Raw genomic sequence first — 26,398 nt, 5'->3', positions numbered from 1 at the left:
AATCGGCTATTTGCAACTTTGTCAATAAGCTCATACCAAATTATCAAATCATTTCTAACATTAGACAACTTCCACTTGGCTAATTAGGATTAACTAAATGAGGGAATACTTTGAATTAGTTCAATATTTTGGCATCCGAATAAATTAAAGAGAGAGATAAGTTAAATGAGTTAATCATGAGTTCGGTCAGTTGAACGACATGTCGTTTGGTTAATTTTTTTTAAAATTATTGGGTTCGTTCGAAATTGAACCTCACTAGACAAGTTATTCTGACACGAGAAAAAAAAATATGGGACATTTGTAAAATTTTGCAAGCACTCCTTGGTAAACAAATTTTGCCAAACCATTCATACGACGAAATTTTCTCAAGCATGTACACTGACTGCCAGGCCTCCGGAGAGAGAGACCACAATCCATTGACCGTAGCTTGTGCCACAAACTTAGGGCTCGTATTATCAGCTTATTCACACCCAAAATGGGCACCTTAATACATCTCAGGTCCAGCATGACCAATCTCAGCAGCCACCACATGAACATAACCAGATTAATAGAAAAGTTGTAACTACAACCTATAAACCGGAATTCCCTAAAAGTCGCTCTACTGCTGCATGGACGTTTCCTGCGGTGGCCATCAGAGCCCGTATGTTCTCTTGTCGGTCAAAGAAACCCATCTCCTGAAGTTGTGAAAGCTGTGCAGCATAGAGTTCTTCCGGTGGCACTGAAATATATGGGATAGGATTAGTACAGAACAAACAAAGGAAATCCTTTTCTAAGAAATGATAGGTAAGTAGTAACCATCAGGCCTATTGGGAACAGCCAGGCTGCCAGTGCCAAGCCCACCAAACATGTTCATCAGCATCTCTAGCCCCGTGTTATTGAATGATCCTGTTTTCACAAAACCATTAGCATGCAACCAATTACCGCGATGAATATATTTGAAACAGAAAAATGATTGCTCTCTTCTCTTTTAAATTAGGCAAATGACAGGGAACGTTTTCCTGGAATCTCACTTCACAATATGGTTTTCATTCATTGAAAATTAGAAACAATAACCCACCCTGTACCAAATTTTAACCCAACCCATCACAAGTAAAGCATTCAGTGTGACAAACACTGTTAGGAATAGTTTCAAGTGATGCAATGCAGACAAATTGAATTGCCTGTGCAAACATCATCTCCTAAAATCTGTCAGGCATACAAGTAGTTCTGAAGAAAGGCAAATAGAAATTGGATATTGACTTGGATACCTGTGGTTCCACCAGTCTGACCTGTTTCCCTGCAAGAAAGACTGATTTAGTACAACTCTAAGAGCAAAAACCAGTAATGACAACTGATCAAACAGAAGCAACGCAAATAGTATTACAAGGCAAAAAATAAAAAAGGCCCAAGCCAGGCCTGCAGGTAACAGAAATAAACCAATTAAAGTTATGAGATGCAGCAATCTGAAACATAGCCAAAGCCAAAAGTCAGCATGAAGCTTAATTGGAAATATCACTAAACTAGGGGTTTTTATTTACTGCGATCTTCCTGACCACTGAAAAGGAAGCACCAATGAACATGCACAGTTATGTTATGTATTATTTTCCAATCAGAGATGATTCAATGATCCTGAGCCAATATTTCTAAACTAAGTGACTATATTATTTGTCCAACCAGTTGAACCAATGATCAGCACCCAACTTTTTTAACAACTAAATGCAAGGTCAGGACAAATAATGACAATAACAATTCAAAGCTTAGTCCAGAGGAGAAAGTAAAACATCCAATTGAACTGGCCAAGAACTGTTGACATACAGTTTCAGACTTCAATCAAGTTGCATAATTAATCCATAGTGGTCAATATGGAATCCTCAGGCAGCTAAGGGAGAAATATCAATTCAGGATATATCTATCAGACATATCGAACATAAAATTATGTCACTTCTTACTGGGTTGACTGTTGCTGTTGCCGACCAAACTGAGACATAAGTGATTGCTGCACAGTCAAGAGCAGCTGCAAGAGAGAAGAGACAAAATAAAGGCAATGAAGAAGCAAGAATCAAATAGGTACTGTTTTCAAGTTTAATCATTAATTGGACATCATACGTCACTCTTACATATGCAAACATTAGCGGCACTGTCTCCCAGGTTAAACTCATTCAAAACCACAAAAAATAAGGTTCAAGTGAACTGGGGGAGGGAGAGAGAGAGAGAGAGAGAGCACATGCATGTGTCAAAAGCTTAGGCACACTGAACAAATATACCTGCATAGTCTCAGGAGAAGCCAACTGACGAAGAAATTCAGGGTTTTGCATCATTTCTCTTAAATGAGAATTGGAATCAAGCATGCTTCGAAACTGGGGGTTGGAACCTAGAATCTGCAGACGGGTAATGTTAAGAAAGGAGAAATTTCATCCTCAAGCTTATTCTATTAGAGAATAAAATGATACCTGGTTCATATACTGAGGATTGGAGATGAGGCTCTGCATTATTTGAGAAACAGCTGGATTTTGCATAAACTGATTCATTGAATTGTAATCCTGTGGCAGGGCACCCAATGCTTCAAACTCTGGAAAGTTAAGTATGGGAGTTGGTGTCTGCAGCGTAGCATCACTGATAGGATTCGATGCTGTGGTATTAGTTTCGGCAACTCCAGCTGCTAGATTCAGATCTAGTTAACGACTGATTTAATGACTAAAACAACACTGGAACATAAAAATCTTGACCTTAACCAGAGGAAGCTAAAGGTTGGAAAGTTTCCTAAAGTTCTTCATTGTATTGTGTCTAATATTGTTACTACCACTGCTATTTTGGACAAAGCAGCAACCAATTCAATTATAAGTTGAAATCAGAGAAGATGCCTGCTAGCTTAAGTGGTATCTTCCGCTTCACCAAGGATGAGAAAAGCCTAAAACCTCTTATCTAGTCCACAGCCCAACTCTCCTCTTATCTAGAAAAGGAGAATACTTTTCTGCCTCGTCATACTTTGTGCCATTGACTGATAGATGAAATACCACATCTTTATCCGGACAACATAGAATGTTATAATAAAAAAAAGGTTCATTAAGAGATGTGCAATATGTCCCAACGAACATAAGGGACTCAAAGCAAACAAAGTTTAAACTGCATCTTCAAAACCAAAACATTGTAGAACAGAAAAAGTGAGCAAGAGCTTACTGCCTGTAGAGGACCATGGGTTGGGAAGCGGGTTAGTATTTGGAGCGGGAGAACCATTCATTGAATCAGATCTGGTTTGGTTGCCACCTTGGGCCCCAAAAAGAGATGCAAATGGGTTTGAACCATCACTTCCAGCATTCCCAGCCATTGTTGTTGCATTCATAAATGGCTCTTGTACGTTTTCATACATCCGCCTGAGCATGTTAAATCCCTCAGGAGTAGCTTCAATGTTGCTCATGGCTCTGTCAGTGTTACGCATCATCTCACGCATAAGCTCGGGGTTTCTTGCTGCTTCAAGTGTCTGACGGAGCGTGCCAGGATCATTAAGTACGTGTGCTAGCTCAGGATTTCGATCAATAATTTCACGCATTTGAGGGTTGTTCATAATCAAGTTCCGCATTATGTCAGGGTTATTCATAAGATTTTGAACGGCAGGCGTGTTCATTATGTCTCTCATTACGCTGGGGCTCTGAGTCAATTGTTGCTGCACTTGTTCAAAGTCAGGAAGTCCAGCTCCAAACAGACCACCAGTGCCACCCATACCATTAAGTCCGAGTCCTGGGAATGGTGAGGCTCCAAAACCTGACCCTCCCAATGTCCCACCATCATTGGATCCAACACCCCTTGCTTGGGTGGAATTTGCAGCTCCAGCATTGGTTGCACCAGCAGGGTTGGATGACGCAGGCGGTGCAAAACCACGAACCAAGTGAACAGTGTGATCTGCCTCCAAACCTATTGATACCAAAGAACAGAAGCCACAGTTAAGCAAGACTTTTCTTTTTTCTTTTTTCTATTTTTTTTAAAGTTAAGCAAGACTTATCTTAATAACAGAACATCTTTAAAGTCTGCAAATGTAACCAGTACTGCTCCATTATAAATCTTAAGCTTCACTTACCAAATAATTTAAGCCTAAATTGTTGTCTTCTACATGACACAAAGATTTCTTCGCTGGGAATTGTCAAATGTCTAAACAAAAAATTTCAGAGCATGCACCCCAAGCAACGCTACCAGCAACTACAAAGACAAATAAAACAAGCAAGATTCCCAGAAATTATTCTTTAAATGAGATTCTGGCATCCTATCAATAAGAAAAAAGAATTTTAAAAGAATTCAAAAAAAAAATTTAAAATTATAGCCCGGTAACTTCAGAGCAAAGCTTCATAGTCAAAAGCCTTTTGGGGAAAAGAGATGCAACCAGATTCTATGCGTGTGAGATGAGGAAAGCTCTCTGCTCCTAGTGACACCAGCCCTATTATTCAAGTTTTTAGTCCTGCTTTCTCTAATTCTCTCAACCATAATATCAAAGGGTTCAAGTCGATTACCTAAGGAGCAAACCCAACATTACAAATTCTGGTATCTGTATAATCCATAATTACACATTGGATGAAGATTGAACTTCGACCATATCAACAAGCCTCTGCCACAATGTAATGTGAACTAGCACCCTAAGTTACTTGAAAATGCATCTATAGTGGAAAGAAAACATAACACAAATGGATCAGAGAACATATTGATTCAATCACAGCAGTGAAATGAAAACCCATCTCAATTCTGTACCACAAAACACACACCAAAATACAAACATACATGAAATTGTTTAATGTGGTGAAAAAATCAGAAATAGATAGTACCATAGCTTTCGACGGTTTGATCGTCCTTTAAGATCCGACCCTTGTAAATCAGACGCTGCTGATCGGCCGGAATGTCGCATTTTGATGAGAGAACTTCCTTGAACGATCCAACGGTGGATTCGAGGTTAATCTGAACGGTGAACTTGGAGCCATTGGAGCATCTGACGTTGACATTGACCTTGACTCCATCTCCATCGTCGGAGTAGGTCCCGTCGTCCACAGAACCCTCACCTCCTCCTCCCATAGTCGGAGGTGTCTCACACTCTGAAATTACAAAAACTCAGTGACAATATCAGACGGATCAGAGCGATACTAGAAACCCTAGCGGAACTAGACTTGGACGAAAATTTGGGTCGTGATTGAGGGGTTTGAGGTACGATGAGGGATTGAAGGGAGAGGGAGCTCACAGGCTTCAGCTGGTGAATGAATGCCAATGGGAAAGAAGAGAAAAATAAATAAATAAATAAAGAGAATTTTATAATCAAATAAATAAATAAGTGGTGGAATCTGAGGTGCCTTAGCCCACCCAAGTCAAGGAAGGTATATAAAAAAACAAGGTTTATGTATGCACATCCCTCGTGTGCTTTTAAAGTTGTCTCATATATCATATGTTCTTTACAACATCTCAAAATATCACCTACATTTTTAATAACTGTCTCACATTACTTATTCTGTCAGTATTAAGAGACATTCTGTTACGTGATGTAGCCTCCACTTCTTAAGGTATGGGTTTGCTTATAGTCTTCTTTTCAGAAGACAATGACACAGCCATTGTTGACAAAAGTAACAAGCTTTTCTCTTCATCTCCTTCCTCCTCCCCATCTCCTTCCTCCTCTTCTTCTTCTTCATAAAAAAACATGCACAATTTTCAAACGAACCAATTCCAATAATCTCCTTTTGTAAAAAAGCCCAATCCACAATTTCCATATGTGCATTTTTGGTCTTCATCACCCTCCTCCTCTTCACCCTCTCAACCTTTGAATCCCCAACCAAGCCTCACCCACTCATCACAATAGCCTCCAGAAGATTTCTCTCCCAAAAATCTCCACCCACCACCAACATAGACCCCAAATTACTCACTAAACCCATCACGTAACGGAACGTCTCTTAATACTGACGGAATAAGTAACATGAGACAGTTATTAAAAATATAGGTGGTATTTTGAGATATTTCAAAGAACATGTGGTAATCTGAGACAACTTTGAAAGCACAAAGGCATGTACATAAATAAGCCTTAAAAAATTAAAAAAAATATATAGCATAGCCGGGCAGCTATACTATTTATATATGTATATAAAGACACGCCTAGCGCATATGATCCAAGTGTGAAATAGGAACAGTCGTGCGGCTATACTATTTTTGTTTTTAAAAAAGGAGTATAGCAGACCGGCTATACTATTTTTAAAGACAATTAGCCTTTTTAAAAAATATATATTATTTTTATTCAATAGTATGTGAGAATTGTGTGTATAATACATGAATTTTGTGTGTCTTATTGAAATTTTTGTAAAAAATAGGTGTATTAAAGATGAGAAATACTTGCATACATGTATAATACATTATTAAACGTGAAAGTGCTAGAATCTTTATACGGGTAATAACTCTGAAAAAGTAAAAAAATGAAAAAGGAATAATAGATACTCGCAGTCCTGATCTCTTGGACTACAGGGGTCCAAGAGATTTGTGGTCACTCACCGTTGGATGTAAATTCAACGGTTCACTAACTCTTGTACTTCTTTTAAGAAACTTTTTTGAACCATTGGATTAATATCCAACGGTAGGTGACCACAATCTCTTGGACTCCTGTGGTCCAAGAGATCGGGACTGTAGATACTCGAGTAATGGTCTAATAGTAATGGATATGACTCTTGGGCTATGGAGAAATTTAATTAGGACACCCAAACGATTTCACAAAAGACTTAGTAAATAGAAATTAATTATTTTGTGGACTTTTTCTATAAATTTTTTATACTAATTAATAATTAAAATATAATTACTAATTAAAGTAATTCAAAAAGGTTAAGATATTACTTAAGAGTAGTGATTTCCCCACTCCAATTTTATCTATTTACACTCCATTTTATAACTAAAAAAGGAGTGTATCAAGGGGAAATCATTACCCTTACTTAATTAAATATATTAAATTAAAGAAGTAGGTCAAAAAACAAAAGTAAAGAAACTAATTATATGTTTTATATGTATAGGCCCCTATGCTTTTAAAGTTGTCTTTGAAACCTCTCAAAATATTACCTACACTTGTAATAACTGTCTCACGTTACTTATTTCGTCAGTATTAAGAGACATTTCATTACGTGATGTGGCCCCTACTTTTTGGGGTATGAGTTTGCTTCTAGTCTTCTTTCCAGAAGACAACGGCAAAGCCATTGTTGACAAAAGTAACAAGCTTTTCTCTTCTTCATCGTCCTCCTCTTCTTCTTCTTCTTCTTCTTATTCTTCATAAAAAATATGCACAATTTTCAGACGAACCAATTTCAATAATCTCCTTATATCCATAGCCTAATCCACAATTTCCATATGTGCCCTTTTGGTATTCATCACCCTCCTCCTCTTCACCCTCTCAAACCTTTGAACCCACAACCAAGCCTCACCCACTCATCACAATAGCCTCCAGAAGATTTCTCTCTCAAAAATCTCCAGCCACCACCTGAGACCCAAATTACTCAATAAACCCATCACGTAACTGAACGGAATGTCTCTTAATACTGACGGAATAGATACCGTGAGACAGTTATTAAAAGTGTATGTGGTATTTTGAGACATTTCAAAGAACATGTGGTAATCTGATAGAACTTTTGAAAGCACAAAGGCCATGTACATAAATAAGCCAAAAAACAATGGAATGTATCCTTTTTTTATTTCCTAATAATATGTTTGATATGAGAAAGTAAAGGGTTTAAAAGAGCATTATAAAAACTATTAACCAAAAAAGGATTATAAAATCATCCTATAATATTAAATTGAATTGTAGTACTAAATTGATAAATTTAAATAATGTAATCCTTGATTCTCAGTTGGGGATTAGTGGCATTTTCTAGAGAAATCCCTCGTCTATGAATAAGCCATCCCTTTACAAATTTAACAATTATTCTAACAAATGATTTCTTGATTTTTTTTTTACAAGCGATATTGAGAGAGGTGGATTTGAATATAAAACATTTTGAGTTACATGCCTATACTATTTAATTATTAAAAAATTGTAGTATCGCCACAGGGCTATACTATTTAATTAAAAAATTAATAATAAAAGATTACCCTCATAGTTGCATTGGTTTGTACCTTATGGATATTAATTTGTTTGCTTTTTAAAGAAAATGTAGAATACGACTATTATATGTTTGCTTTTTAAAGAATATGTGAGATGTGTATAGAACACAAATATATTGTTGAAAAATACGTACCTACATATTATATATATATATATATATATATGTGAATGCATATGTAAAAGACTATAGCCGCTCGTCTATACTATTTATTAAATTCAACATTTTTTATTTATACATAATTAAAAGACTATAGCTGCTCGGCTATACTATTTAATGAAAAAATTAATAATAAAAAAGGACCCTCCTAGTTGCATTGATTTGTACCTTATGGATATTAATTTGCAACATATCCAAAGTAGATATTAATCTCCCACTATTTAATGTTATAATATAAGTTTTGTACCATATGTTATTCTGATTCAATAATATGTGAGAATTATTTGTATAACACGTGAATTTGTGTGTGTTACTGAAAATTTTGTAAAAAATGCGTGTATAAAACATTAGAAATACGCAGGTACATGTACAATACGACTATTATATGTTTGCTTTTTAAAGAAAATGCGAGACATGTATAGAGCGCGAATGTATTGTTGAAAAATACGCACCTACATATTTATATATAGGTATATATACCTATATATATACATATATATATATATATATATATATGTAAAAGACTATAGCCGCTTGTCTATACTATTTATTAAATTAAATTTTTTTTATTTTTTTAAAAAAATAAAACCCTTAACGCCTCGCGCCTATACTGTATACATATATTTTTTTCAAACATGAGTATAGCCGGGTGGCTATACTTTTTTAAAATATAAAAAAGTTCCCCCAACCATTAGAAGCCACGTGTCAACACGTCTTTTTTCTAAAAAAAATACGGCTATGCTAATTTTTAATATAAAAAAGGACCCCAACCATTTGGCGCCACGTGTCAACACATGACTTTAAAAAAAAATCAAAACTGAATATACCCGGGCGGCTATACTATTTTTAATATAAAAAAATTCCCCCAGCCATTATGCCCCACGTGTCAACACATATCTTTTTTCAAAAAAAATTTCAAAACTGAGTATAGCCGTGTGGCTATACTATTTTTAAAATTTAAAAAAGACTCCAGCCGTTAGGCGCCACGTGTCAACACATGTTTTTTTTAAAAAAAAATTCAAAGCTGAGTATAGCCGTGCGGGCGTACTGGTTTTTTCCCCAAAAAAAAAGTAAAGAAGAACCTCTATCGTTTAAAGCCACATGTCAAACATAGGTATAGCCGCCCGACTATACTGTTGTAATTATAAACAAAATCGTTGTATCGCCGCACGGCTATACTATTTAATTAAAAAATTAATAATAAAAAGGACCCTCCTAGTTGCATTGGTTTGTACCTTATGGATATTAATTTACAATATATCCAAAGTAGATATTAATCTCCCACTATTTGATGTTTTAATATAATTTTTGTACCATATATTATTCTTATTCAATAATATGTGAGAATTATTTGTATAATACGTGAATTTGTGTGTGTTACATAAAATTTTGTAAAAAATGCGTGTATAAAACATTAGAAATACGTATGACATGTACAATACGACTATTATATGTTTGTTTTTTAAAGAAAATGTGAGACGTGTATAGAACACGAATGTATTGTTGAAAAATACATACCTACCCAAGGCCTATCTTTCGATTTATTAAATGTATTAATTAACCATTGACCCATCTAACTAGGCATTTAACCCTAGGCCACACCCACAAGCCGCTCAATTAGGCCACTTGCATAGCCAATACAAACTAGTCTATTTCCAAGAGTAAGTCTTATAAAGACTTCCAAGGAACTCTATTGTTCCAATGTGGGAACTCAAACATGTTTGCAATGCCTTGTAAAACCAACAAAACTAAATTATGCTTCACTTTTCAAACAACCCTTTCCTCAATTTATTCTAGAAGATGAGATTTCACGTCTACATGGTGCTAACTACAACATAATACGCACACAACCTCGTCGTATTTTTGCTGTGTCTGTTTCTGCTCGTATATCATTTGAAAGGGAAGAGAATCTTGGTGAAATTGTTGGTTATTAGATCCGCCTGGAATCGAAACGTTCTGCTCGAAAAAACGTGAATTTTGCACCACTGGAGTATTACTTAGACAATTAGTAATACAATTTTTCTGATATGTTTCCGAAACCTGCATGATCCATGGTGTTATAATTTATTAACCTCTCATTCCCCCAATTTTATTTCACCTGTTTTTCAAATACTAAATTTCCTCAATCTATTTCTTAGAAAAATTGTGCTGGCTACAAACATAGCAGAGAGTAGTATCACCATAAATGATGTTGTGTATGTCATAGACTGTGGAAGGGCAAAGGAAACCAGTTTTGATGCTTTAAACAAGTTGGCTTGTCTATTACCATCATGGATTTCAAAGGCTTTAGCACATCAGGTATAATTTACTACCAGAAGTAACCCAATTCAAGGTTTTACCTGTATGTCAAACCTGTTGAGACTCCACCAAGCTGGCCTTATTTATGGTTTGTCAAAATAAACATTTTATTAAATTTCGTTGCTTTGGTGATGATTCCAGAGGCGAGGGCCCTGGATTTTGTTACAGACCATATCCAAAAATGATCCATGATGCAATGCTCCAATATCAGTTACCTGAAATTCTCCCAACACCTTTGCAAGAGCTATGCCTCCACATCAAAAGTTTGCAGCTAGGAACTGTTGGGTCTTTTTTGGCTAAGGCACTTCAGCCACCAGATCCTCTTGCTGTTCAAAATGCAATCGAACTTGTCAAAACCATTGGAGCTTTAGATGACATAGAGGAGCTTACTCCGCTTGGCATGTAAGTTATGCAAGTCTCTACTGAATATCAGCTATGGTAGTTGACTGACAAATCTTACATGACAGGTCACCATCTTTGCACACTACCCATTGGACCCAAACATTGGGAAGATGCTTCTAATGAGTTCTATCTTTCAATGCTCTAAACTATTTGAGTTATATGTCTTTTGCAATTGAAAAAATAAACTAAACATAAAAAAATTAAAAATTAAAACGGAGTTAGTGCATAAATTGGAGACCTCATGTCCCGACTTCAATCCAAGTTGTTTAAAAAATTATCAACTTTGAACAATGTTATATAGGGTCAATGCATGAGTCAATACGATGAGTCTCTATTTTAATTCACGTCCTTTAGAAAATTAGTGAGTTTGAACAATGCTACATAACCCAAAGTTTGTAACAAATTTTTTCCTAACCTAATTTTTTGACTAATTTGTGATGGTATGGTGTGTGATCCTTATTATGTGCCATTTAAAAGTTGAAAAGTCCAGACAAAAACGTAAAGATAAAACTGCCATTTGAAATTTGGTTTTCAATTGACATGGCATGTGTAAATCATCTAAACTTCAGGGGTGTTTGTGCAATTAAACTAGGTTTATAAGAAAGACAACAATTGTAGTAAAGCACAAATTCTCACGGGCAGGAAAATTTGCTCATGACAGATAATCAGAAGGTACCAGAAAGCGCGCCATGATATTCATCTTCCGATGGCGATAATATCCCCTGGAGGCTCCAATAATTGCCTGTTATCTCGCCTCAGAGCCTTAATAAAACAACAGGTCTCTCTTTTTCTCTACTTCCCTGAGCTTCTGTTTTCGTTCAGGCATTTTGTCGAACACGTGGGTGACAATGGTTTCTTAATGCGCAGAGACTCGTCCATGCATTGTCTGAAGGAGGATTGCAAGCTCAATTTCACACTAAAATGGTGCCAGACTCGGTTCCTGACAAAGGTATATTCATTAAACTCATGCATTTCTTTGAAAGAAACGTTAATTGCATTGTGTACATTTGTGAATTGGTAGGCTGCATTGATATGTCAAAATGGAAAAAGTTGGATTCGAGGAACCTTGGGATAAAACCCTCCATGGTTTCGCAACCCTCTTGGATTGTCTTAAAAATTCTTCAGAGTGAAGGTAACATTTTGTTCTACTTTTGCCTTCGTTGTCATTATATGCATGTGTGTTGATGTTTCTTTGTATTTGTATAAAGTTAAGAACTTATGTGTTCTTCCCCAGTTCAAGGATTGGTGCAAATTATTCAGCTAAAGACGTTATTCTCTTAGGCTGGAGTTGGATGGTTTGCTTATCTTTTTATGCATGCAGGGTTTGAAGCCTACTTAGTGGGTGGATGTGTCAGAGATTTGATCCTCAAAAGAATACCTAAAGACTTTGACGTGATCACTACAGCTAATCTTAAACAGGTTTTGTAACATTGTCTTTCAAGTTTTCTTCTCAACTCCGTTAGGTTGTGATAATTTGCGGATGAAATTCAGGCATTTCGGTTGTTTAACGCTTTTACAGATCAAGAGGCAATTTTATCGTGCAGAAATTGTTGGAAGACGATTCCCTATATGTAGGGTGCATGTTAAAGGTTCTGTCATCGAGGTTGGTTGGTGAATTTTGTAATTATATTATCTTGTTGGCAGGCCTTTTTATTTTTTGAGATGTCTTAAACTAGTTCAAATAGCATGCACCTCTTGCATTTAGTATCCCATCTTGATGTTCTTTTGTTCTTCATCTGATTCCTGTAACAGGTGTCCAGTTTTGAAACAGTTGCAAAACATGCTGGAAAAAAGGAAGCTGATTCCCCTTGTAGGCCACCTGGCTGTGATAAGAAAGATTTCATCCGTTGGAGAAACAGCATGCATCGGGACTTCACTATTAACAGGTAACGCCGTTATTTCAATTTTCAGTTTACCATATATGACGGTATGCTAGCAATTTTAAACACTCTTAATTCATTTGAACTGTGTAAGTTCAATGCCATCTAACTTCAGGAGACATTGTGAATTGTGCAAGCAGTTTATTCTTTGATCCTTTTGCAAATAAGATCTATGATTATGCCAATGGAATGGTGGACTTGAGGTCCTTAAAGGTATCTCTCAATTTCCATTTGTTAATAGCGGACTTCATTTCTTACCAATATATTGAAGTTTATTAAGATGAGTTATTGCTGGGTGACATGGACTTAGCTACGGACGTTAGGCCCTGCCAAGTTATCATTTGAAGAGGATTGCGGTAGGTGTTTTTTTATGCAAACTTTGACACCATTTGGACACAACAGCTGAATGATTGTATTGGATTAAAATAACGGGATCATATGCAAACTCTGTCATGCAGCACGAATCTTGCGGGGTTTAAGAATTGCTGCTCGTCTGAGTTTGTCAATATCAAAAGAAACTGAGACTGCGATGCATAGGCTTTCTTCATCCATTTTAAAGTTGGATAAGGTACCTCTGAAGGACTGTATTTGTTTAAGTTTATTTGCTGTACCTTTCTCCTTTTCCAATTGTTTAAACTGACATTCATTTTCAATTCAGTCCAGAATAATGATGGAGTTGAACTATATGCTCTCTTATGGAGCTGCTGAGCCATCATTCTGTTTGCTATGGAGATTTGATCTACTCAAAATTCTACTTCCCTTGCATGTATGTGTTTTCGCAGTTCCTGAATTGCCTTATTATAAAATAATTTCTTAGTCATTAGTTGCATATATGATAGATTGTTAGCATTGCAGGCAGCATACTTTGATCGACAGAGCAAAAATATGAAAACTGCTCAGAGTTCCACGATGTTGATGGTAAGCATAGCACTACAAAAAGTTTCTTCAGCTGTAACCGAAAAAAAAAGGAAATCCATAATTCCTGGAAATCTTAGGAGATTATGAAAGACAAGAAAGTATAGGTCTTTAGTGTATGACTATTTTTTTTTTTTCCGTGTTGAGCCAAATTAATGTATACCCAGCACTGAAATTTAGTTAGACTTTGATTGTTCTTTTCTTTTTCAACAGAAGCTATTCTCTAGTTTGGATAAAGTGGTTAGCTGTGATCGACCTTCTGAATCCACTTTATGGTGAGATAATTGTTTATTGTTTGTTTCTGTTAATTTATAGTATTTAACACATCATGGAAAGTTCATTTTATTTGTTTAGTTTATAAGCTTGTTCCCGGGTACTAGTTTAAAATTTTGAATTTAGTAATTAACAGTTTTACTCCCATTTATATTGGCAATCAACTTATGGAAATGATTTCAAGTGAGAGTACAAGATTTGCAGGACTTGACACTTCCTAAGCTAGTTTTGCCTGTTCATTACTCCTAATCAAATTGGAATTCAGCATTTGGCACAAACTTTGGGTTTTTATGTGTACTGTAGATGTCACTGCTGATTACTTGTGTTTATTACAGGGTCGGACTGTTGGCATTTCACCTTGCACTAGTCAATAACCCACAAGATGCTCTTGTAGTGTTGACTTTTGCTTCTGTCCTGTATCATGAAGAATGGGAAGAAGGTGTTAAATTTTCCAGAGACAATGCTGAAGGGATCGTTAATTATGTACCTGAGATCTTATGCTCATCTGAATTTAAATCAGACAAAGTACTTGCAAAAGAAGTTTCCCAGTTAGCTTCTTTTGTGCTAGATTCTATTTCCGCTTTAACTGCAACAGAGAGTCTTATTGAATCAATGTCCAGATATCCTGTTTTCCCATGCTCTGGGTTGGTAAGTACATCTAATTGATATTCAATTCCTAAGCTGTAACTTGAAGCAGAAGAAAAAGAAAAAGAGAAGTATGTTTTGTAGTGCCTCTCATGTCACTTATCTTCAGTTTGCTGATCCCACCCTTAAATGGTGTTGTTATCACATATAGCATTAATATTCAACCACGGTTCAGAATGATTTTATCTGCACTTTTGTTACCTTTTATCTTAGTGTGCCTTGATTTTTTCTCAAAGGACAAAGTCACAAATTGTTGGACTATAGACTAAATGATAGTTTTTGCTCGTTTCTCCTTATCTGACTCTTTTAATGGCCTACCATGTGCTGTTTCTGTCAAATGCCATCCCAGGCAGTAACCCTTGTAGTTGTTCTTTTAAAAATGTTCGTTGGAGTGCTTGTATGTAGATTTTCTTTGGTTGGTGTGCTTTTATGTTTTATAATATGTCCCTAATACGAGTAAAACTTATTTGATGCTTTAGGTATTTGTACCAAAGAAAATGGCTGAAGAGGTTGCTGAAATTTTTAAAGGGCTGGTGAACATCAAATCTTACAATAAAGGAAGGAAGAGTTTGCAGATTGATTACCACTCTCTTGGGAAAGGCTATTTGAGTGAGGTTAGGTTTGTTATTGGAAAAGTTATTTTAGAAACCATGAACAGTGGGATTTTGCAAGGGAAGGAACTTGTTCAGGAGTTGGACTACCACCTGCTGCAGGAAAACGTTAAAAATTACAATAAGGGTAGAAAACACAGCCTTATACCAGATACCCCTGAAGTAAAACAAGAGATGTCCAAGAAACTGAAGTTGAAAGAACAGAAATGCCATCTGTTCGAGCAAGATACAGCTATCAATAAGCAAGAGGTCGTTGAATTGTGTCAAGCACCTCAGAGAGAGTTAATTGCAGTTCTGGGAAATATGTTGGAGAAGAGAAAATTTCAGTTACCGGAAGAGGAGGGGATTAAGAAAAATCAGGAGCTTTCTGAGGATGAGAAGTTCCAGAATAAGGGAGAGAAGAAGATGCACTTGAAGACGATAGAGAAGCTGCAGGAATGTATGCCACCTGATATGGCTACCAAACAGCAATTAAACAAAGTTAAGAAGCATAATTCAAGTCAGGAGGATACCATTAAGCTGAAAAACATGTTTCAGAAGAAAACACAGAAAGTGATCAGTGAGGAGATTGTGGAAGACAGACAAGTAACAGACAAGGGGAAAGGCAGTCTACCTCCGTTACCTAGTGTCGTCAGCAGTGAGGAGATTCAGAAACGCAAACAAGTAGCAGACAACAAGAAAGGCGGTCTACCTCGATTATCTAGTCTCTTTAAGAGATAATATTTTCTGTAACTAACAAAATGGCGTTTGTTTACCTCCCCCATCTATCCTCTTTCTCGTATGCACACAATTGGCACGAATAATTCTTCCATTTTTGTCTGCAGGTGTGTCATAAAATCCTAGGAGCTGGGGGAAATACCCTTAAAAATACCTCAAGGTTTTGCTCATTGTATCATTATGCCGTCTGCCCTCTTTTTCACTTCATTCTTCGGTTTAACAATTTTGATTAGCCGTAGTTAATACTGATCTTGATTAAGGAGCATAATTGTATCACAAATTTTGTATCTATTTCATAATTTATTCAAGGATGGTATTTTTTATTTTTTATTTAGTACAAACGACTGGGGGAGTGGGATACAAATTTTCAAGGATGGTCTTTTGAACAAGTGTGAGTGGCGCTGAATTGACTATGTTTTCTTATTAAAGGGGTGTTTTAGACTCTCTCCTTGATTTGTTTGGTTACAGCCCAGAGCAGAGCAATGGAGTGGGCCTGAATTCGCGAAACGTACTTTTCTCTTTTCTTTTTCTTTTTTGTGCTCAGATGAAATGTACTTTCTCTGTTCTTGTTTAATTTTAGCTTTGTTTTCCATGTCAACTTTATTTTTTTTATTTTTTTTATTTTTATTTTTTCAAATGACAGGTAGATTGTATTAATAAATTACCTTACGAGGAAAATTAAAAATCCAATTTTTATCATATCATTTGTTATATTTTGTGTATCTAACAGAAATAAATTTACTCTTTCTTTTTCCTTTCTTCTTATTTGTCCAACTTTTGAATAGCTTGAATATTTTTCGGGAATGGGTATGCCAAAGCAGATGTCCCATCATGTCCAGGAAAAGTAATTTTACTATCCTTAGTTTGGATATGATATTGTCTGTCTATCAATGATTTTGATTCATATTATGCAAAATAAAACTACATACTATTTTTGTAATGGACCACTCTTTGTTTAATAAATTTACATACTTCTTTTTTTTTTTTTTTATATAAAGAAATTGAGAGATTTCAAAATTCCCTGTTTTTTTCGTCGAATAAAATTCAAATCTCCCGTTTAATTAATCAGTCAAATTTGTATATTTTTCAAACACCAATCAAGTTTATAAATTATACCTGACTTTGGTTAATAATATAATAAATTTTCTAAAATCCAGTTAATCAATTTCTACTACATGTTGAATCTAAATTTTTTTTTTTAAAATCCATCCAAATAGGAATTTTCAATTCTGGTCTACTTATGTCATCTTGTTAACTAATTTCCCTATTTTGATTATTACATACTTATGGAAAGTATTTATTGTGCCACAAAAAGCTGCTATGATAGGTCCTTTACACCTAACTCAATAAGTCATTGCAATAAATTTGGTGTATTGCATGCAACACTCATCACTCCATTTCAATGAACATGGTTTTGCTCTTATTCCAAAAAGGAAAATAATATATCAAATAAATTATGTTAATATATCAAATAAATGAAACAACAAATTCGTTAATGCTTTTATAAATTCTTCTCGGTGTTCCAACGGTCCTTCCCGCTCTACCAAATCTTATCAACGGTTCTCCAAATTCTTCCCGCTCATTAGCGTGAGAATGCTCTTATAACTTAAATAACGGTAAATATAAGAAAATATAAGAAAATCCCTTTTGTACACAAATTGAAAAAGAGATTACGAGAGAGTCGGATTCTTAATTTAAATATTAGGTTTAAAATCTTTCGGCATATAAGAAGGTACACAAATTGGTCAGATGCTAAATCATTCAGGCCTTACTAATCTACTAAATATAACCATCCTAATTAGGTAAATAGGATTATTTACTTTTAAAATTTTCATAAAAAAAGAAGAAAAAAAGAAGGCGCCGGTGGGCTGGAGCGCATATGATTGTTCTGTGGCTGGAGGTAGCGTAACCAAAAAGCACTGTCTTCTACCGACCGACCCCCAATCATTGGATATCATAAAATAAAAAAGGTCAAAAACTCTCTCTCTTTCTCTCCCTCTCTCACTCTGAGACATAAAATTTTGTTTAATTTGAAATCCCATAAGACCGCACCACATGCCAACCAGGTGACCGTTGTTAGGAAGGAGGCACACATAGAAAGTCATCTCAATCCGCATGATCCAACGGTCAGATTTCACTAGCCGTTGTATTTGAAAAAAGTGAGGGCTTTTGGGTCACTCTCCCTTCAGACAAATACCCACAGTTTCTGTCACTTTTATTTCTACCAGTACCTGTATTTGTGGGCTCTCTCAGTTTTAGATGCTCTCTTGGGGTAAACTATAGAGGGTGGCTGAGTTTTTTAAAGCCTCTGCTCACTTGGGTTTGATTTTGATTGATTGTTCCTTTCAGATAACCATCATTAACAGCAAAAATGGTTATTTCTGATGAGAACCGTTCTAATCTGGTCAGACCAACAACTATGCAAGGTGAATGGGGTTGATTTTGCACAATCTTGGCATTAGATTTGTGAGATTTAAGGGTGGAGATGGATGTAAAAGCCAAAGATTCTGACTTTTTTTCGTTTTTTTATTTTTTATTTTTGGAATAAAATGTAGGAGGACTAAATGTGGGTACCGGTAAGCTTGGACAACAGCAGGTTAGGCACACCAGGAGGGCCTTAGGAGTCATTAATGGAAGTTTAGTGGCAGCTCAAGGATACCCCTGTGTTGTTAACAAGAGAGCCTTCCCAGAGTAATTTTCCTTGTTTGCTCACCTTTGAATTCTTCATCTTTAGGACAGCCTTTGTTTTTTTGAATTGATTTTTGTTTTTTTTTCTCTACCCAGAAAACGTGAATTCTATGAAAAGAAGCAGGCAGATCCAGCGCATAGACCAATTACAAGGTTAGAATTTGACCCTTTTGTTTTTCACTTTTCTTTTCCATTTTTGGGTTGTCAAGAGAATGTGGGGGGTGGGGGGAAGAATGAAATTCAAATTTTGATCTCAGATCTTTCATGCTACAACTGAGACATTTTCATTTTTGTTTGTTCAAATCTCAAGACAACATGAGATGAGATGAGACACCAATGTGAAATTGCTAATCTGCATTTTCATCAGAATGTGATTTTGATTTGCATTTTTCTATAGGAAGTTCGCTGCACAAATTGAAAGCACTCAGCAGCATTGTGCGAAGGTAGTACCATTATCCCTCCTATGATTTGATTTATACCTCTATTTACCTTATATTGACAGTTGGTGTGATTTATATAAGCAGGAAACAAAGTTGACCGAGCTACCAAACACATCAGCCATTAACTCAACTGGTTTTGGAGATTGTATATTCATAGACGAGGAATGCGAGTCACCTGAAGACCAGGCTGACCAACCGGAGCCCATGTTTTTAGAACAAGCAGAAACAGTGCCGGATGAAGCAGATGATACGGTACTTCTTTCTTTCTGGAAAACATGTCAAGTTTTGGACTGTGTTTATTTATTAGCAAACCCAATTTACTGATTCAATTAAAAATTAAATCTTTTAGAAGGAGATTGAGATGGAGGATATTGTGGAAGAGCCGATTGTGGACATTGATGGCTGCGATTTGAAGAATCCACTTGCAGTTGTAGAATATGTTGAGGATCTTTATGCTTACTATAGGAGAATGGAGGTAAGTTGCTCTCTCTTTTTCCAATGTGGTTGAAAAGTTAGAAACATTCTGTGGTTGAAAAATTAGCCTTACTGTCAATTCATTTTCAATCATTCATAGAAATCAATTCTACAAATTACACAAGAAACACGACCTGAACGACATCTTAAAATTATATTTTTAAACTCATCCAATTTGCGCTTTCAAGGAAATAGCGTAGGCTTATGCTAAGGCATACTATATGCTAACCTAGCTGCCACATTTAGAATTGCATATCTAGAATGACAAGTAAATCTGTTTTGGATTTCTTTTTAAGGTCATAAGAAAATAGCAACATCTACATATGGGGGAAGCATTTATGTTAGAGCTAAAACTTTATTTAAAATTGGTTGGCTTGCATTCTTAGTGGACATGAAAAGCTTTTCTGTAAGATGCTTGTACAATTTTGTCACTTAGGCTTCTCAGCGGAAATTGATTTATTTCCTCTTTCAGCAAAAAACTATTGATGTGGTCTTTGGAACTGAGTAGGAAAACATCAAATTCAACCCAAGTGTGATGACTAACCAACACTCATATGTGCAGGGTTTTAGCTGTGTCCCACCCAACTATCTGGAACAACAATTTGACATCAATGAGAAGATGAGGGCTATACTAATTGACTGGCTTATTGAGGTATACTATCCTTTCCTACTGACTCAATATACCTAAAATGGCAAATGGTTTCTGGTGCATTAATCAGCAATGCATATTGTTAATCAACCTCGTTCGTAAATGATTAATCTGCTTATCGGAATCAACAGGTGCACGACAAGTTTGAACTCCTGAAGGAGACATTGTTTCTTACTGTGAATCTTATAGATAGATTTTTATCCAAGCAAACAGTTGTAAGAAAGAAGCTTCAATTGGTTGGTCTGGTTGCCATGCTTTTAGCATGCAAATATGAGGAAGTTTCTGTTCCAGTAGTTGGGGATTTAATCCTTATATCAGATAAGGCTTACACAAGAAAAGAAGTCCTGGAAATGGTAATTCAGTTTTCTTTATTTGGTTGACTATCCTTAATGGTTTTTTATACTTTGAAAATAAAGTTACTTCTCTAAGCAATAGGTCTAACTGAAATTCTCTTTCCTTACCTTTCTTAAACCTGCAGGAGAACTTGATGCTTAATACATTGCAATTTAACATGTCAGTTCCGACACCGTATGTTTTCATGAAAAGGTTCCTCAAGGCTGCTCAATCTGACAAGAAGGTAGGCAGTGCTTCATCTAATATCAATCAATTAGTTTTTCGCGGTAATGGGATTCTAATTGTTTATTTATTTTAAATGACCTCAAAACAGCTTGAACTGCTATCCTTCTTCTTGATAGAGCTTTCTCTGGTGGAGTATGAGATGCTCAAGTTTCCACCATCTTTATTAGCTGCTGCTGCAGTCTATACTGCTCAAGCTACTCTTTATGGGTTCAAGCAGTGGAGTAGAACCTGTGAGTGGCACACAAGCTACTCAGAAGATCAGCTTTTGTGAGTTCTTCCTTCCCTAAACTAGAGCATTACATGAAAAGATTTTTTACTATTACGTAATTTCTTGACAACTAACATTTACATGAAGAATTTACTAATGAGTAGTAATTTCTTGAATTGTGGTAACAGAGAATGCTCAAGTTTGATGGTTGGCTTCCACCAGAAGGCACCAACAGGGAGACTCACAGGGGTACATAGGAAGTACTGTACATCCAAGTTTGGCTTCACCGCAAATTCGGAACCAGCACAGTTTCTCATACAGACTCAACTATAGCAGAGCATATACTACTAACATTACATATGACTTTGTAATTGGGTTTCATTGGGTGGGGAAGAAGAAGAAGAAGAAGAAAGAAGAAGAATTGCACATAATAATTCAGCAGCAACTGTGGTTGCACCTGGGGAAATTGGGTTTTCTAGATTTCTAAGCTTTGCAGCCTCAAGTGTTAGCTTGATTGACAGCCATGGTTGTATGTTCTAATTGAACATACTCATTTTTCATTTGAAATTTTTTACTTTGAACTTGACTTCCATTGTTGTTCCTTCTTGGAGAATAAATAATGTGATGATACAAATAAAATGACTTCATTTTCTCAATTTTTCTGTTTGATATAAATGCCCAATTTTTATATTTATTATAGAGCAAAATACCAATTTTTCTTTGTCCTTGGGAAAGAAGTTCTTGTGCGGCAAGGAGGTGTTTGTGTCTTCCACAGCTGAACTACCTCTGACTTAAATGTAGGCCCCCCACCAGAAGAAGACACCAAAAGCGCACACAGATAAATACTTGGCAACGACGACGTTTCCTCAAAACAACAATATTTTTGCTAATTTCAAGTTTTTAACCTTTCCACCAACCCCCACATATCAAAATTCCAAACTATCAAATATAATACATGTTAATTAATATATGGCCTTTGCTTCGCAGTATATCATAACCTATTTCGATATCCAATTTTACCATCCCACCAAATATTAAATTATAAATACCCCCAACATGATTCAGATCTTTGCCACCAAACCCCTCTGACTTCTTCTCACTCTCTCTCTTTCTTCTTTCTCTTTCGCTTGCTCTGAAGCAACAGCTCCACCATGGCAATGGCAACCTCACCTCACTCTCTCCTCCTCCAAAACCCAAATACCCAATTCCTGAAAAACCCCAAAATACCCTTCACCACCATCCCCATGACCTCCACTCGTCTCACCACCACCACTATCACCCTAAACCCCAACAAGGCCATCTCCGTCAAATGCTCAGCCACCTCGACCCACATCCAGGATCGCCCACCGGCCCAGCCCCAGTCCCAAGATCGGGTCTTCAACTTCGCCGCCGGACCCGCCAATCTACCCGAGAACGTCCTCTTGAAGGCCCAATCAGAGCTCTACAACTGGCGCGGATCTGGGATGAGCGTCATGGAAATGAGCCACAGAGGCAAAGAGTTCCTCTCCATAATCCAGAAGGCGGAGGCGGACCTCCGAACCCTTCTGAACATCCCACCGGAATATTCCGTTTTGTTCCTCCAAGGCGGCGCCACCACCCAGTTCGCCGCCATACCTCTAAATCTCTGCAAACCTGACGATAAAGTTGATTACGTGGTTACTGGGTCCTGGGGCGACAAGGCCTTCAAGGAGGCCCAGAAGTATTCTCAGCCCAAGGTGATCTGGTCCGGCAAGTCCGAGAAGTACACAAAGATCCCAGCTTTTGAAGAATTGGAGCAGAGCCCAGACGCCAAGTATTTGCATATATGCGCCAATGAAACCATCCATGGGGTCGAGTTCAAGACCTACCCAACTCCCAAAAATGGCCTCTTGATTGCGGATATGTCCTCAAATTTTTGCTCCAAGCCGGTGGATGTGTCTAAGTTTGGGATCATCTATGCTGGGGCTCAGAAAAACGTGGGCCCATCCGGAGTGACCGTTGTGATCATCAGGAAGGATCTGATTGGTAATGCTCAAGAGATCACACCTGTGATGCTGGACTTCAAGATTCATGATGAGAACAAGTCTCTGTACAACACACCACCATGCTATGGTATTTACATGTGTGGGTTGGTGTTTGAGGACTTGCTGGAGCAGGGTGGTTTGGGTGAGATTGAGAAGAATAACAAGAGGAAGGCTGATCTTTTGTACAACGCCATTGATGAGAGCAAAGGGTTTTACAGGTGCCCAGTTGAGAAGTCTGTGAGGTCATTGATGAATGTGCCCTTCACGCTTGAGAAGTCAGAGTTGGAAGCTGAGTTTGTGAAGGAGGCAGCTAAGGAGAAGATGGTTCAGCTCAAGGGGCATAGGTCAGTGGGAGGGATGAGGGCTTCTATTTATAATGCCATGCCCTTGGCTGGGGTTGAGAAGTTGGTTGCTTTCATGAAGGATTTCCAGGCAAAGCATGCTTAAGATTTAGTAGCATACATTACTGGTAGAGTTGTTAGCATCTTTGGTTTGTTGTGTTTGCTATATTTTTGTTGTTGAATGTGAGTGGACAACAGCAAGAAGTTTGTCTGCATATGTTTTTGAAATTCTTGTCGTGTGGGATGAAGTTAATGCCCTAACAAGTTTAGGAATTTAAGCCAATATCCTCTGTTTAAAACTTTGTTGTCATAAGCTGAGAGTAATGAATAATTCAATTCTGGGCTCTTCTTTCGTATCAAGTTAAACCTCTCTACTTCTTGAGGCAATTGTGCTGTATCCGAGTGGATGGTCCCCCAACTCAGAAATTGATTCACAACCATGGAACTCATCACTTCAATGGCAACGCGAACGAGAGTAACACTGAGTCAAAGACACAACCAGCTGCCTGCTGAGGCTTTACGTCAAATATCAGTCACCTTTGCTAGTTCATCAGCAATTTCAATTTCGGATATGCTCAATTCATACACATTCTGTATCATTTACTACAACTTTCAAAAGGAATTTCCAAACAACTTAAATCAACCCAGCCAAAACAACCAATTGTTGGCTAAAATGTGCAAAAATCTAGGCTTCTTGATACCTGTTGGCTATGCAGCCGATTCTCACTCCAGCTCCTCAATTTCCTCCTGGGTTGAAACAAAAAACATGTATCAGAACTGACCTACAGAATAGCAGTAATCAAGATGAGGGATTACATAGAAAAACAGAGAAATTAGAGAGAGAGAAAAAAAAAATCACCTTGGTTATATCAAGAAGCCCATTTCGGCCCGGCCCGGCCCGGTGCGCCCAAGAAAGCGCAGCCCACGGAGGAGCCCTAACCTTATTCTATTACCTCAACTTTAAAACGACGCCACATCTCTAACCCTAAAAATCTCCACGCTTTCCTCTCTTTGGGTGTCGCACTCTCCCATTCTGCAGTCTCCGCTTCTCGACTTGGCTTTCTTGCACTCTCTACTCTTCCGCTTTCATCTCATGCTCGATTTCCCCTGTTCAGTTCTTTCTCAGCCAAGTAGACATCTCTAGACTAGTTCTGTCCAACTCTCAAACAGTTACAGCTTTCCTCTTCTCTGTCACTGTAAGTAGTGAGAGCCTTGAACTTCAAATCCATCCAAGCTTTTGAATTTTCTCTGAAGAAATAGCAACAAGATATGCATATTTACTCTGCATGACCAGACCTATGAAATTAAACACTGCCGGCTCTCTTTCCTTTGAGAATAATTAAACTCCGCCGGCTCTCTTTCCTCGTATTTTGAGAAGTATTGATTTAAGGTTTGGTTAACCGGAAGAGATGGTGGTGGATCAAGTCGGATCGACGAAGATCGAACAAAATCAAATGGAATTGGATCGCTACCCAGCGATGAAGCGGATTCTAGAGGAGTATAGTGAGACTGAATCCAAACTCTCCGACGATCGAGTCGGATCGACGCAGATCGAACAAAATCAAATGGAATTGGGTTTCAAACCGGCGATGAAGCGGATTCGTGGTATTGAATCCAAACCCTCCGATCGAGTCGGATTGACGCGGATCGGACAATATCAAACGGAAATCGGTTCTGTGCCTCCTGGGCTTTCCTCAAAGCAGGTGCGGCGGGTATTAGAGGAGTATATATGGATTCACTCCAATCCCTCCGACGATTTTGACTGCCGCATGCTCGAGCGGAACCCACATGAATGGCAATTTGGAATCAGAGGCGCTAGTGGAACTGAATTCGAGGGTGGGATTTATCATGGGCGGATCCAGTTTCCGAAGGAGTACCCATCGGAGCCTCCTTCATTCACGCTTTTGACGGAAAATGGTCGCTTCAAAACCCACAACAAGATCAGGATAAGGCGACTGAATGATTGGCAGCCATCATGGAGGGTGCGAGATGCTTTAGATGCACTTATCGATGAAATGCCCACCTACCCAGATGGTGAATTGGGTTCAGTAGAATACAATAAGGAAGAAAGGCGTGATCTCGCCATCAAATCTCGTGCAGCAGCCCCAAAATATGGCACTTCTGAACGTCAGAAGTTAATTGATGAGATTCATGAATATCTGCTAAGCAAGTCACCACCTGTTCCTTTTCCTCAACTGATCCCCTCACAGGCCTCCAACGGCACAGGCGGCAGCTATGTCGTCAACGGCGGCTATGTCGTCAGTGGGAATACATTTCATGCTACCAATTCCAACGGGGTAGGAATTTTGGATTCTATGAATGCCTTCTCCGACGAAGACCACAAGCTTTTACCTTCTTGGCTAAAACTTTTTAGGTGGAGAAAGCAAAACTAGACGTCTGTGAACACGACCAAGAGTGATGAACTGAGGTGAAAAGTCTGTAGCGTAACTTCTCTCCTGTAGCTGTAGAGTACTAAATTGAAAATTGAAAATGTGCATTCTAGTTTAATGAATATTCTTGTCTCTTCTTGCATTTATTCTTCTTTCATATCAAGTTAATACCTCTCTGCTTCTAGTTAATGAACACCCAAGGCCTTATTTCGATGGATCCAAGAAGAATAATCTTTGGGCAATGAATACTCAAATATCCTGTCTGCTACTTTTTTAGTCAAATAAAATTTGTAATATCGCGCGTAGGAAGACTGAATATTCATTGAAAAAAAAGGGCCCGTCATCATCCGCAAACCAGCAGAAGGTGAAATGGAAAATGGATGGTCCCCCAACTCACATATTGATTCACAACCATTGAACTCATCACTTCAATGGCAACGCGAACGAGAGTAATCTCCAAAATCACGTCTGTGCTGTTCTTTTGTTGCACTCTACGTATAATGGCTGTCGTAGTTTACATTTTCTGGACATTGTTGATAAACAATACTTCGACGTTACAAAAGAATGCAAGATTTACTATGATCGCACCTCCACCTTTGAATCTGGAGGGAAGCAGTTGGTTAGCTGAATATTGAGAAAAAGAAGTCGCTGATC

At 37.4% G+C, this 26,398-nt stretch overlaps 5 protein-coding genes across 8 annotated transcripts; 4 read left to right on the top strand and 1 right to left on the bottom strand.

The window, feature by feature from the left end:
- Positions 1-321: 321 nt before the first annotated feature.
- LOC117634661 (ubiquitin domain-containing protein DSK2b-like) lies at positions 322-5,429 on the bottom strand. 2 transcript variants are annotated; one of them, XM_034368842.1, is made up of 8 exons: positions 4,788-5,241; positions 3,157-3,888; positions 2,430-2,638; positions 2,244-2,357; positions 1,929-1,993; positions 1,248-1,276; positions 796-885; positions 322-718 (listed from the first exon to the last, which is right to left on the bottom strand). In XM_034368842.1, the coding sequence occupies exons 1-8, from the start codon at positions 5,029-5,031 to the stop codon at positions 570-572; spliced, it is 1,632 nt and encodes a 543-aa protein (XP_034224733.1). In that variant the 5' UTR covers positions 5,032-5,241; the 3' UTR covers positions 322-569. The 2 variants fall into 2 exon arrangements, with proteins under 2 accessions (XP_034224733.1, XP_034224734.1); XM_034368843.1 differs by having other exon boundaries at positions 334-718; positions 2,430-2,635; positions 4,788-5,429.
- A 6,144-nt stretch (positions 5,430-11,573) lies between these two features.
- LOC117636011 lies at positions 11,574-16,294 on the top strand. The gene is made up of 14 exons (XM_034370430.1): positions 11,574-11,709; positions 11,799-11,880; positions 11,953-12,063; positions 12,253-12,350; positions 12,451-12,534; positions 12,684-12,817; positions 12,952-13,024; positions 13,122-13,167; positions 13,270-13,379; positions 13,470-13,577; positions 13,667-13,729; positions 13,940-14,001; positions 14,335-14,647; positions 15,124-16,294. Exons 1-14 carry the CDS (start codon positions 11,638-11,640, stop codon positions 15,973-15,975), a joined length of 2,208 nt encoding a protein of 735 aa, XP_034226321.1. The 5' UTR covers positions 11,574-11,637; the 3' UTR covers positions 15,976-16,294.
- A 1,916-nt stretch (positions 16,295-18,210) lies between these two features.
- Positions 18,211-21,666, top strand: LOC117634318 (G2/mitotic-specific cyclin-2-like). Its single transcript, XM_034368373.1, has 11 exons — positions 18,211-18,398; positions 18,528-18,663; positions 18,757-18,813; positions 19,058-19,103; positions 19,185-19,352; positions 19,450-19,575; positions 20,137-20,226; positions 20,355-20,576; positions 20,702-20,800; positions 20,891-21,069; positions 21,199-21,666. The coding sequence occupies exons 1-11, from the start codon at positions 18,344-18,346 to the stop codon at positions 21,341-21,343; spliced, it is 1,323 nt and encodes a 440-aa protein (XP_034224264.1). The 5' UTR covers positions 18,211-18,343; the 3' UTR covers positions 21,344-21,666.
- Positions 21,667-22,061: 395 nt separating this feature from the next.
- On the top strand, positions 22,062-23,714 carry LOC117633877 (phosphoserine aminotransferase 1, chloroplastic). Its single transcript, XM_034367703.1, has one exon. It carries the CDS (start codon positions 22,162-22,164, stop codon positions 23,458-23,460), a length of 1,299 nt encoding a protein of 432 aa, XP_034223594.1. The 5' UTR covers positions 22,062-22,161; the 3' UTR covers positions 23,461-23,714.
- Positions 23,715-24,349: 635 nt separating this feature from the next.
- On the top strand, positions 24,350-25,890 carry LOC117633878 (ubiquitin-conjugating enzyme E2 32-like). Of its 3 annotated transcripts, none has more exons than XM_034367705.1 (2): positions 24,749-24,856; positions 24,889-25,890. In XM_034367705.1, the coding sequence occupies exon 2, from the start codon at positions 24,920-24,922 to the stop codon at positions 25,745-25,747; it is 828 nt and encodes a 275-aa protein (XP_034223596.1). In that variant the 5' UTR covers positions 24,749-24,856; positions 24,889-24,919; the 3' UTR covers positions 25,748-25,890. The 3 variants fall into 3 exon arrangements, with proteins under 3 accessions (XP_034223595.1, XP_034223596.1, XP_034223598.1); XM_034367707.1 differs by having other exon boundaries at positions 24,779-24,859; positions 24,892-25,890; XM_034367704.1 differs by having other exon boundaries at positions 24,350-25,890.
- Positions 25,891-26,398: the final 508 nt, after the last annotated feature.

The sequence above is a fragment of the Prunus dulcis genome, chromosome 7 (genome assembly GCF_902201215.1).
Source record: "Prunus dulcis chromosome 7, ALMONDv2, whole genome shotgun sequence".
Classification (NCBI taxonomy): Eukaryota; Viridiplantae; Streptophyta; class Magnoliopsida; order Rosales; family Rosaceae; genus Prunus; species Prunus dulcis.
This window is presented reverse-complemented; position numbering and strand designations above follow the sequence as displayed.

What these genes read in the sequence shown, in the direction of transcription:
- LOC117636011 (XM_034370430.1), top strand. Translation starts at nt 11,638, where the DNA reads ATGGCGATAATATCCCCTGGAGGCTCCAATAATTGCCTGTTATCTCGC. An exon ending in TTAAAGGTTCTGTCATCGAG is followed by an intron (nt 12,535 to 12,683) that starts GTTGGTTGGTGA and finishes TTCCTGTAACAG; the next exon opens with GTGTCCAGTTTTGAAACAGT. An exon ending in TGGACTTGAGGTCCTTAAAG is followed by an intron (nt 13,025 to 13,121) that starts GTATCTCTCAAT and finishes ACATGGACTTAG; the next exon opens with CTACGGACGTTAGGCCCTGC.
- LOC117634661 (XM_034368842.1), bottom strand. Translation starts at nt 5,031, where the DNA reads ATGGGAGGAGGAGGTGAGGGTTCTGTGGACGACGGGACCTACTCCGAC. An exon ending in TCAAACCGTCGAAAGCTATG is followed by an intron (nt 3,889 to 4,787) that starts GTACTATCTATT and finishes TGGTATCAATAG; the next exon opens with GTTTGGAGGCAGATCACACT. An exon ending in CAACAGCAACAGTCAACCCA is followed by an intron (nt 1,277 to 1,928) that starts GTAAGAAGTGAC and finishes TCTTTCTTGCAG; the next exon opens with GGAAACAGGTCAGACTGGTG.
- LOC117634318 (XM_034368373.1), top strand. Translation starts at nt 18,344, where the DNA reads ATGGTTATTTCTGATGAGAACCGTTCTAATCTGGTCAGACCAACAACT. An exon ending in CGGATGAAGCAGATGATACG is followed by an intron (nt 19,353 to 19,449) that starts GTACTTCTTTCT and finishes TAAATCTTTTAG; the next exon opens with AAGGAGATTGAGATGGAGGA. An exon ending in TAATTGACTGGCTTATTGAG is followed by an intron (nt 20,227 to 20,354) that starts GTATACTATCCT and finishes CGGAATCAACAG; the next exon opens with GTGCACGACAAGTTTGAACT.
- LOC117633878 (XM_034367704.1), top strand. Translation starts at nt 24,764, where the DNA reads ATGGTGGTGGATCAAGTCGGATCGACGAAGATCGAACAAAATCAAATG.
- LOC117633877 (XM_034367703.1), top strand. Translation starts at nt 22,162, where the DNA reads ATGGCAATGGCAACCTCACCTCACTCTCTCCTCCTCCAAAACCCAAAT.